Source organism: Pristiophorus japonicus, chromosome 9, assembly GCF_044704955.1.
Source record: "Pristiophorus japonicus isolate sPriJap1 chromosome 9, sPriJap1.hap1, whole genome shotgun sequence".
Lineage (NCBI taxonomy): Eukaryota > Metazoa > Chordata > Chondrichthyes > Pristiophoridae > Pristiophorus > Pristiophorus japonicus.
In genome coordinates this window covers 78,613,336-78,625,142 of record NC_091985.1, presented here as the reverse complement: position 1 = coordinate 78,625,142, position 11,807 = coordinate 78,613,336, and the positions used below count along the sequence as shown (strand labels likewise).

The following is an 11,807-nucleotide window of genomic DNA, read 5'->3' as shown; positions in this document are numbered from 1 at the left end:
TGGCTTGCTGGGAGATTCCTGGGATCTGTCAGCAATGAAGCAAAACATGGGCAAGGCACAATGGGTTGGGGGTCAGAGAAATCCCTTGTGCCACAGCGCTGGTTTGTGACTTTCGAAAGGATCCTTGTAAATACTGAATTTGGTGTTTTGCAATTGCTCCCTGGATGTGCATCTGTATGTCAATCTATGGCTTCCTCACAGCTGTAAGAAAATGTAAACATTCTAATTACAGCTAATAAAATACAGGTATTTACATCTTTCAAAATGTGTTTTTATTTGAAAAAACACAGTAAGTGTGTGATAGACAGCTGTTCGCAATTCAAATCTACATTTTTCCAACAGTGAACAGAACACAAGTGATAATCAGGTGTGACAACTAAAGGCTGCTTGCTTCAAAATCCAACAGTAAACACATGAATTCAATTACAATGAGAAAAGACAGTGCTTCTCTTTAACTTAATTCATATCAATGAAGTTTATACAACAGAAAATAACTACAATAGGTGTTTCTCACACACAGACAGCCTCTTACAAACACACATCCTCACTGCTTTTTTTTTTAAAACTCAATATGAATATTACCTGAATAAGGCTTTTAACATTTTTCCTCCAGCATTTCTTGAAATAATCTTGAAAATCTTTTAAGCAGAAACTGCTAGAGACCAAATAACAATATTCCATCATTGCAGCTGACTGAGCAATACTGATGTGTCCCAGAAAATTAGATACGCCACACAAGCTTAGAATTCCACAATTTAAATTTAACTCAGGACTCAAATCTGGGCAAAATTATTAAATCCAAGCCCAGGCTTTTGGGAGAGACCAAAGCCCTAAAGTAAAAGCTTTAATAAAGGCATTAAAAGATAGAAATGACAATTCAATGGATAAATTCAACTACTGCGAATTTTTTTTTTTTTTTTTTTTTTAAATTCAATTTTGTTTAAACCCTTATTTTGGACAAAACTTACTGAGAAAAGAAAAGGTGATGGAAAAAAATCTGAAAGCATTTTAAGCAATCTGTGGGAACCCAGTGACCAGATTGTAAACAATATCAAGCTTACATAGACAAATCCCATTTTAAATGTGGACAAAGGAAATTATACTAAAAATTGGACACAATGGGAGACAAAATCATGACAACAGGACGTTAAGTTGTGCAGATATGATATGTGAGTAGACATAAAATTAGATATAGTCCATTAATTTCTGAAAGTTACATGCTGAAACATGTCAAGAAGTGGAGATAATGAAAGATTAATGATTCAAAAAAACTAATCCTATTAAGGTAAGGCAGATAAATGTAACAGATCCAACTGGAGATATTGGGTGCTAAAATCCATCGGCAGCTGCCAGAATCCAGAAGTATTAAGCACTACATCCATCTGCAATTTATATTTGCCTCGTGTATTTCTGTAGACAGTATGGGTTGCTCATCACCAGATTGCAGGAAATGGTCTTTACATAAAGAATTATGTTATATTATCTCAACTGCTTTTTATCTGAAGAAACTGCATAAACCTGAAATTTATAAAACTTAAAATTCTTAATTTCCAGAATTTATAATAAACCAAACACACACACACATATATAAAAATAACAGGGCAGTAAATATCAAGGTCACCTGGTCTATGGCAGAACAAAATAATACATGAAATTTGTTTGAGGAGAGGCTTGTTTTAAATCTGGCTTCACGACTCAAGGATAGGGAGATTCGTTTTTTTTCTAGAAACATAGAAAATAGGTGCAGGAGTAGGCCATTCGAGCCTGCACCACCATTCAATAAGATCATGGCTGATCATTCACCTCAGTACCCCTTTCCTGCTTTCTCTCCATACCCCTTGATCCCTTTAGCCGTAAGGGCCATATCTAACTCCCTCTTGAATATATCCAATGAACTGGCATCAACAACTCTCTGCGGTAGGGAATTCCACAGGTTAACAGCTCTCTGAGTGAAGAAGTTTCTCCTCATCTCAGTCCTAAATGGCTTACCCTTATCCTTAAACTATGTTCCCTGGTTCTGGACTTCTCCAACATTGGGAACATTCTTCCTGCATCTAACCTGTCCAGTCCTGTCAGAATTTTGTGTGTTTCTATGAGATCCCTCTCATCCTTCTAAACTCCAGTGAATACAGGCCCAGTCGATCCAGTCTCTCCTCATATGTCAGTTCTACCATCTCGGGAATCAGTCTGGTGAACCTTCGCTGCACTCCCTCAATAGTAAGAACGTCCTTCCTCAGATTACGAGACCAAAACTGAACACAACATTCCAGGTGAGGCCTCACCAAGGCCCTGTACAACTGCAGTAAGAACTCCCCGCTCCTATACTCAAATCTCCTAGCTATGAAGGCCAACATACCATTTGCCTTCTTCACCGCCTGCTGTACCTACATACCAACTTTCAATGACTGACGTACCATGACACCCAGGTCTCGTTGAAACTCACCTTTTCCTAATCTGCCGCCATTCAGATAATATTCTGCCTTCCTGTTATTGCCCCCAAAGTGGATAACCTCAGATTCACTACCTGACTCTTCAAAGCCTCCCCATCATCTACAAGGCACAAGTCGGAATGCGATGGAATACTCTCCACTTGCCTGGATGGGTGCAGCTGCAACAATACTCAAGAAGCTCAAGAGCATACAGGCCAAACTGTCCGCTTGATCAGCAGCCCATTCACACCTTAAACATCCAATTCCTTCACCACAGGTGCACCTTGGCTGCAGTGTGTACTATAGAACCAATAAACTATAGAACTAATGGGAACCTGTTCAACCTAAGTCGCCTCCAGGCTAGATCCAGGTCATCCCATCCTCTGTCATCGAACTACACTATGTGGACGACGCTTGCATCTGCGCACACTCAGAGGCTCAACTCCAAGCCATCGTCAACACCTTCACCGAGGCATACGAAAGGAAGAGCCTTACGTTGAACATCCATAAGACAAAGGTCCACCAACTTGACCCCGCCACACAGCACTGCCCCCCGGTCATCAAAATCCATGGCTCGGCCATGGACAACGTGGACCATTTTCCATCCCTCTGGAGCCTACTATCAACAAGGGCAGACATCGATGACGAGGTCCAACACTGCTTCTGGTGTGCCAGCGCAGCCTTCGATCGCCTGAGGAAGTGTGTGTTTGAAGACCAGGACTTTAAATCTCGCACCAAGCTTATGGTCTGCAGGGCAGTTGTGATACCTGCCCTCTTATCTGGCTCAGAGACGTAGACCATATACAGCAGACACCTCAAAGCACCGGAGAAGTACCAACAGCATTGCCTCCGCAAGATCCTGCAAATCCATTGGGAGAATAGACGTACCAACATCAGTCTTCTCGCTCAGGCCAACATCCTCAGCATCGAAGCACTGACCACACTCGACCAGCTCCGTTGGGCGGGCCACATCGTCCACATGCCCGACAAGAGACTCCCTAAGCAAATGCTCTACTTGGAACTCCTACATGGCAAGCGAGCCCCAGGTGGGCAGAGGAAATACTTTATCAAGGAGGCTTTGAGGGTGTTTAAGTGTAATATCCCCAACGGCACCTGGGAATCTCTGGCCCAAGACTGCCCAAAGTGAAGGAAGAGCATCTGGGAGGGCACTCAGCACCTCGAGTCTCGTTGCCGAGCATGCAGAAACCAAGCGCAGACAGCGGAAGGAGCGTGCAGCAAACCAGGCTCCCCACCCACCCTTTTCTTCAACCACTGTCTGCCCCACCTGTTACAAAGATTGTAATTCCCTCACTGGACTGTACAGCCACCTGAGAACTCACTTTTAAAGTGGAAGCAAGTCTTCCTCGATTTTGAGGGACTGCCTATGATGATGTGTACTATGTACAGGATGCAACTCGCCAAGGCTTCTTCAGCAGAACCTCTCAAACTGGCAAACTCCACCACCTCAAAGGACAAGGGCAGCAGGTGCATGAGAATAGCATCACCTCCAAGTTGCCTGGCAAGTCACATACCTTTCCGACTTGTACATGCATCACCACTGGGTCAAAATCCTAAAACTCCCTACATATCAGCACCGTGAGAGCACTTTCACCATACTGATTGCAGCATTTCAAGAAGATCCATCAACACGTTCTCAAGGGCAATAAATGCTGGCCTTGCCAGTGCTCTCACATAAGAATGAATTTTTTATAAAAGATGGAGTTCAATGTGGGGAAATGAAAGGTCAGACATTGATCAGAGAAAAATAAAGCAGAATATTTTCTTAATGATGAAAGACTAGAAGCTCTGCAGGAGCAACAGGATTTGGGTGTCCATGTGCATAGATCATTAAAAGCTAGTGCACAAAAAGTAATCAAGAAGGTGAATAGAATGTTGGCTGATCTCAAAAGGGCTTTGAATATAAAAGTGAGGAAGTAATGCTTCAATTGCAAGGCCTTGGTCAGATCCCATCTGGAGTATTGTGTTCAGTTTTGGCCGCTGCACCTCAAAAAGCATATATTGACCTTGGAGGGAGAACAACACACATTCACCAGAATTATACTGGGGCTTACAGGGTTAAAAAAATTAGGAGGGCAGGTTTCATAAACTTGGATTCTATTCCATCGAGTTTAGAAGCTTGAGGGGTGATCTAATCAAGGGATTTAATGAGGTTGATACAGAGAAACTATTTGCTATAGTGGGAGAAATCCAGAACAAGGGGGCTTAATGTTAAAATTAGAGCTGGGCCATTTAGGAGTGAAATCAGGAAGCACATTTTCACACAAAGGGTAGTGGAAATCTGGGATTCTCTCCCTCAAAAAGGCTGTGGGATTCTGGGTCAATTGAAATTTTCAAGCAGAGATCGATACATTTGTGTTAGCTACGGGTATCAAGGGCTAAGGTGGGTAAATGGAGCTGAGGTACAGATGAGCCATGATCGAATTGAATGGCGGAGCAGGCTTGAGGGGCTGAACGGCCTACTCCTGTTCCTATGTCCCCCCCCCCCCTCGCTCCAGCAACACTGGTCAGGGCAGTTAAGCATGGACACTGCCACTGGATGTTCTTTTGAGAAGTGTGGGATTTCACACTTTACAGGCTTGCCCCATTCATTAAATCTGTATCAATTCACAATAGAATTTTGTGTTGTAATGTAATCAACTCAAATCCTATAGTCACTGCTCAATCCAAGATCACAATCTTTCCAAATTCAAAATTAGCAGATAAAGAAATTTAACTTAGCTAGAACCAGTTAACTCACATATTGATTCTGAAATAGGGAGGTTAGAAAATAAAATGCGCAACCTGTCAGCTGATCCAAAGAGCAGCACTAGCAGTGAAAGCAGAGTAGTGGTTTTGGTTTGTTTTCTGGTGGACAGGGCAGAAAGGGTTGGTGAAGAGAGCAAGATGAAACTTACTGGAGTAGGTTATAAAACAAAATAAAAACTTCCTTAATCTGGACTACAAGCTGCATAATACAATATTAGGGAATATTAAAGGATACAGTACATTCCCGAAGTTCTCCAACACTATTATGCTGCACGTCTGATATTTGGCAAAAGTCTTAATTACCTTGCAAAATGTTCTCACACACGGTCTATTTCCTATCTATAAGTGATTCATTTTTAAAATCGGCAGAGTGCATTCCTCTGCTGCAGCTGTGACTGTTGTTGTGACTGCTGTTGTTGCTGCTGCTGCAGGCGTTGCTGCTGCGAGAATGGATCCTCCATGGATTTGATAGCAATGGTAGTTTTGGGTCCTGTCTTCCAAATGATACCATTAGAGTCAATAACAGATGCTTCAACAGTAACACTGTGGTTACCAAGTGCAGCAAAACATAACAGGAACTGAGTGCTGAAGTAGTCATTATGGGGCTCCACTCGCTGCTCCATTTCATTGGTCATATTCTCCAGCAATATCTAGGAAATGGGCATAACAAGCAATTTAAACCCATACCACATCAGTCATCAGTATAAAGTTCATAAGTTATACTGAAGTTATAAATTCAGTTGGTTGCATAAATCCAAAGTTTTGTCACAATTATCCATTCAGTTTTGAGAAAATAAACAATCACTGATCATTGTGAACAATCAAGTGACAAATGGACAAAAGTTCACAATACACAGCTACACTGAGAGGAACAACTATAATATTATCTTGAAGAAAATACATTCACATTTTCAGTAATGTACAACAACGCTTGAAGACCAGGTTCAGGCTGCACAGAAAGGCGCAAGACAAGGGCCTAGAAATTCCGGTCGGATGGATGCCTCCGACCTGAAAAATTTCTACGAACTTACCTGGTGGTCCGGGAGGTTCGGTGGCTTGTGGTAGAGGCCCACGTATTCCAGGGACATAGACGCTTCGCTTGCATCCCTGGGATCACGTGGGCCGGCCCAACCAAAGTAGGGGTATTCCCAATCATACTTGCGGTGAGTTCCGTATGTATGGAATCACCATAAGTATGAATGGGAATACCCCGCAAAACACACAAACACTTAAAATAAATTTAAAACAAACATCATTTATTTAAAATTAATCAAAATGGAATTTAATTAATTAAAACAAAAATTTGATTTTTTGAAATATAAATTTACATATTTTAAAGGGTCTAAAAATAAACTTACCGTAGTTAGCAAGATTTTAAATGTTTAAATTATTATTTTTTTAAATATATTTTTCTGTCCTTTAAAAGTCTTACGCTGTCAGTCGTAAAAATTTCATGGGCATTCGCTGGGCAATAGCCCAACTCTCTGCCCGCGGAGGCCCTTTACTTCCGGATGCATGTGATCTGTCGAGGATTCTTGACGGATTGCAAATTCCGGGTTCACGCGCAATCGCTTCGCATGCCTATACCCAGAACATGCGGGGCCCCTCCGGGCGCGTGCACCTCGTGCGCGTCTGTAGGGGCCGCGAATTCAGGGCCAAGATATCAAACTGTGCCCTAACCTGTAAAATATATCACCAATGGCTACATTAATCATTAATGTAAAATGAAAACTGGACTGGTGTCCTATTCCTAAACTCCTTCCTCTCCAACCCTAATAATCCCACGAGAACTACTGATATTAGTTCGCAATCACAATCACAAACAAACATGAATCAACATTCATTTTTTCACAAATCATTACACAAAAAATGTTTTCAAATATTAGGTTATCAATACCATGCTATAGCCTATTTAGGATAAATGCAGATTTTTAAACTCCATGGGGCAGCTACCTTGTAATCTTGCACACCCTTGCTCTGTAGTGAGGAAGAAACATTTAGACAAACTGCCTGAATTTTCCGGAAGAACCCAGGCTTTGAGCCATGCTGGATAACTCCTTCCACCTTCAGAGCCAGTTGCTGGTTATTCTGCACTGTGATTGGTTCTGTTGGAGTGCGGGGTGAAGGTGACAGTGCCAACTGCAAAGACATTAGAAAATATGAATTAATTGCAATTGTAATGACCCTTTGGAAAGCTTAAATCAATAAAAAGCCTGTACTAACATTTCTTATCTTAGCTGGTTTAGAAGTTAGTCCAAAGCACTGATTTCTGGATTATTCAGTGGAAATGCTCCCATACACTACAAATTATATTTCAGGAGTCTACCAATGTGCCGTCTACAAGCGGACTGGACAGTAGCTAATGTAATATCTATTTTCATAAACGGAGACAGCGTCAGATAATTCCTGACCAGTCAGTTTAACACCTGTAGTGGGGAAAATTTTGGAATCTTTCATAAAGGTGAAATGTTTAAATATCTAGATGAAGAGAACATAATTAGAAGCAGCCAACATTAATTTCAGAAAGCAAGATTGTGTTTGATAAATCTGATACAGTTCTTTGGGAAGATTACAGATATGGTGGATGGGGGAAATGTAGTCAATGTGGTGTACATCGACTTTCAGAAGGCCTTTGACAAGATACCACACGAGACTGCTGGAGAAAATTAAGGGGCGTGGAATTAGGGGTAAAGGTAGCAAATTGGATTAAAAATTAGTTAGAATGGAGGAGAGAGAGATGATTTAAGGGAAAATTCTCAAGAAGTGGCACCACACTTCCATTCATTGTGTACATCAATGACTTGGATACAAGGCCAAAGGGAGTGGTGTCAAAATATGCAAATAGTACTAAAACAGAAGAACACAAGAAATAGGAGCAGGAGTAGACCATTTGATCCCTCGAGCCTGCTCCGCCATTTAATAAAATCATAGCTGCTCTGATCATGGACTCAGCTCCACTTCTCCGCCCGCTCCCTATAACCCTTTATTCCTTTATCGCTCAAAAATCTGTCTATCTCTGCCTTAAATATATTCAATGACCCAGCCTCCACAGCTCACTGGGGCACAGAATTCCACAGATTTACAATCCTCTGAGAAAACAAAATTACTCATCTCAGTTTTAAATGGGCGGTCCATTATTCTGACTATGCCCCTTAGTTTCAGTTTCCCCTATGAGTGGAAATATGCTCTCTGCATCCAACTTGTCCAGCCCTCTCATTATCTTATATGTTTCGATAAGATCACCTCTCATTCTTCTGAACTCCAATGAGTATAAACCCAACCGACTCAACCTTTCTTCATAAATCAACCCCCTCATCTCTGGAATCTACGTAGTGAACCTTCTCTGAGCAGCCTCCAGTGCAAGTATATCCTTTCTTAAATACGGAGACCAAAACTGCACGCAGTACTCCAGATGTGGCCTCACCAATACCCTGTACAGTTGTAGCAGGACTTCTCTGGTTTTATACTCCATCCCCCTTGCAATAAAGGCCAACATTCTATTTGCCTTCCTGATTACTTGCTGTACCTGCATACTAACATTTTGTGTTTCATGCACAAGGATCCCCAGGTCCCTCTGTACTGCAGCACTTTGCAATTTTTCTCCATTTAAATTATAATCTGCTTTTCTATTTTTCTGCCAAAGTGGATAACCTCACATTTTCCGACATTATTTTCCATCTGTCAAATTCTTGCCCACTCACTTAGCAGATTTTGTGTGTCCTCACAATTTGCTTTCCCACCCATCTTTGTATCATCAGCAAACTCAGTCGCTTCATCCAAGTCATTAACATAGATTGTAAATAGTTGAGGCCCCAGCACCGATCCCTGTGGCACCCCACTAGTCACTGTTTGCCAACCGGAAAATGATCCATTTATCCCGACTCTCTGTTTTTTGTTAGTTAGCCAATCCTCAATCCATGCTAATATATTACCCCCAACCCCGTAACCTTTTATGTGGCACCTTATCGAATGCCTTCTGGAAATCCAAATACACCACATCCACAGGTTCCCCCTTATCCACCCTGCTCGTTACATCCTCGAAGAACTCCAGCAAATTTGTCAAACATGATTTCCCTTTCATAAAAACATTCTGACTCTGCTTGATTGAATTATGCTTTTCCAAATGTCCTGCTACTGCTTCCTTAATAATGGACTCCAGTATTTTCCCAATGACAGATGTTAGGCTAACCGGTCTCCAATCCGCTGGGACCTTCCCAGAATCCAGGGAATTTTGGTAGATTACAACCAATGCATCCACTATCTCTGCAGCCACTTCTTTTAGGACCCAAGGATGCAAGCCATCAGTTCCATTATTTTACCTGGTACTATTTCTTTAGTGATAGTGATTGTATTAAGGCACAGAAAATAATTCTGAGAACCAAATGAAACTTCAAAAGGATATTGATAAGAAGCTGAAATGCCCAAAAACGTGGCAGATGAAATTCAATGTCAATAAATGTGAGATGCTACATTTTGATTAAAAAGAAAAGATAAAAATAATAATTTGAATATGGCAGGCTGGGTGATGTGAACAGAAAGGAAGAATGAGGAAGAGAGGAGTTCTAAACTGAGAAAGTACAAGTTACTTAGGACCTAAAATTTTAGTGAAACTAAAAGGTTTAAAAATTACTGCAAAATCGGAGGAAAAGCCTTCCAACAATGTCCAAAGCAAAAATCAGCCAGTTCCTTTAACAGACATACCTTGATGCTGGTAGACTGAAGCTTTTGGAAGAAATATCTCTGAAATGACAAGGGGACCTTCAGCAAGGAAATGACAGCCCCACATAGGCACATGGTGTGCTGGAATCAAATGACAAGATCAATAATCATCATATTGCTGTAAGAAAAAGATCAGCACATGACACTGCAATTGTACAGGTTAGTTACCCTAATAATCTACACGTAGATAATTAAATAGGTTTATTAACCTGCAAAATTACCCTGTACATTTTTGAAAGCTAAATGAAATTAATATACAACATCGGCACCAATGTTCTGCCTTGAGTTTTCCTCCCCCGAGAACTCCTCCTGCCCGCCCCCTCCGTCCCCCACCTTCATCCAATTATTCAGCTGCGTGCTAAATTCTGCTTGACCTGAAGAATGCACTTGATCGACCCCATATGTGCAAAACCATAGAAGATCTACTAGTATTTTATACATATTGTGTGTTTTGTTTGTTTGATTAATAAAATTAATCTCCGGCTGTTTCGGCGAGTGTCTACTGCAAAATAAAATTAAATGACACGAAGATTAAAGTAAATTTTGCTAAACATTTTTATTCCCGAAGTCAATTATTTTAGTATTAAACTGAACTAGTTAAATATATGCTCATATTACTGACATTGTTCCCGGTAACCACTAAAAACATGGTGCTGTTGAAATGCGACTCCCAGAAAAATTTTCAGCTAAGAGGGTAAAAAAGAAAAGATCAGCGGACATACTGGCCCAGGATCTGGACACCGGAATAACCCATTAGACATTTTACAACAGTCTCAATAGAGAAAGAAAGAACTTGCATTTCTAAAGTACCTTTCACAACCTCAGAACATCCCCAAAAAGCTTCATAGTCAAAGTACTTTTGATGTGTATTCAGTTGTAATGTAGTGAAACCCCAACGTTACAAAAGGTAGGAAAAGCCATAAGACAGCTCAAGAACAACAAGGCTACGGGGGCGGATGGCGCTAAAGTATGGCGGAGAAGCACTGTTGGCGCGGATGCATGACCTCATCTCCCTCATCTGGAGGGAGGAGAGCATGCCGGGAGATCTGAGAGATGCAGTGATCATGACCATCTTTTTAAAAAAGGGGACAAGTCCGACTGCGGCAACTACAGAGGAATCGCCCTGCTATCAGCCACTGGAAAAATGTCGCTTTAGTTCTCCTCAACCGTCTTCTCCCTGTGGCCGAGGAGCTCCTCCCGGAGTCAGTGCAGATTTCATCCCCTACGGAACACAACGGACATGATCTTTGCAGCGCGACAGCTGCTGGAAAAATGCAGGGAGCAGCGCCAGCACTTATACATGGCCTTCTTCGACCTTACAAAGGCCTTTGACACTGTCAACCGCAAGGGTCTATGGAACATCCTCCTCCGTTTCGGATGCCCCTCACAAACAGTAATGAGACAAATGAGCAGATAATCTGATTTGGTGGTGTTGGTTTAGGGATGAAAGTTGGCCAGGACACTGGGAGAACGCCTCTGCTTTTCTTTGAAAAGTGCCATAGGATCTTTTATGTTCCCCCGAGAGGTGAGACACGTCCCCAGTTTAATGTCTCAAATGAAAGACGGTACCTCTGACAGTAAAGGATTCCCTCAGTACTGCACTGAGGTGTAGGCCTGGATTATGCGCTCACATCTGTGGAGTAGGGCTTGAACACACAAGCCGACTCTGAGGCATGATCTATGTCCCCTGTAATTCTTTTTGGGTACGCGGCCCCTTTAAAGGGCTGCGTGGTCCATTCAAATTACTACGTATGCGCGGTTCTTGCCATTAGAATGCCATAGAGCCGACTATGCAGGACCTGCAGATCGCTGCACAACGGGATCATTGGGCATGATTACTACCACTGACACCTGAAGAAACACAAATGATCTTCACTGATGGTCTAGTGGATC

The 11,807-nt window shown here is 41.8% G+C and overlaps 1 protein-coding gene across 2 annotated transcripts in view; it reads right to left on the bottom strand.

Annotated features, from left to right (window-relative positions):
* Nucleotides 1-249: 249 nt before the first annotated feature.
* ints7 (integrator complex subunit 7) overlaps nucleotides 250-11,807 on the bottom strand; it is a 79,256-nt gene continuing 67,698 nt past the window's right edge. For both annotated transcript variants that reach the window (XM_070889510.1, XM_070889511.1), the window contains 3 exons: nucleotides 9,897-9,995; nucleotides 7,149-7,334; nucleotides 250-5,845 (listed from right to left, as the gene is read on the bottom strand). In XM_070889510.1, coding sequence (XP_070745611.1) covers nucleotides 5,552-5,845; nucleotides 7,149-7,334; nucleotides 9,897-9,995 — 579 coding nt within the window. In that variant the 3' untranslated portion in view covers nucleotides 250-5,551. The remainder of the gene's footprint in view (nucleotides 5,846-7,148; nucleotides 7,335-9,896; nucleotides 9,996-11,807) is intronic.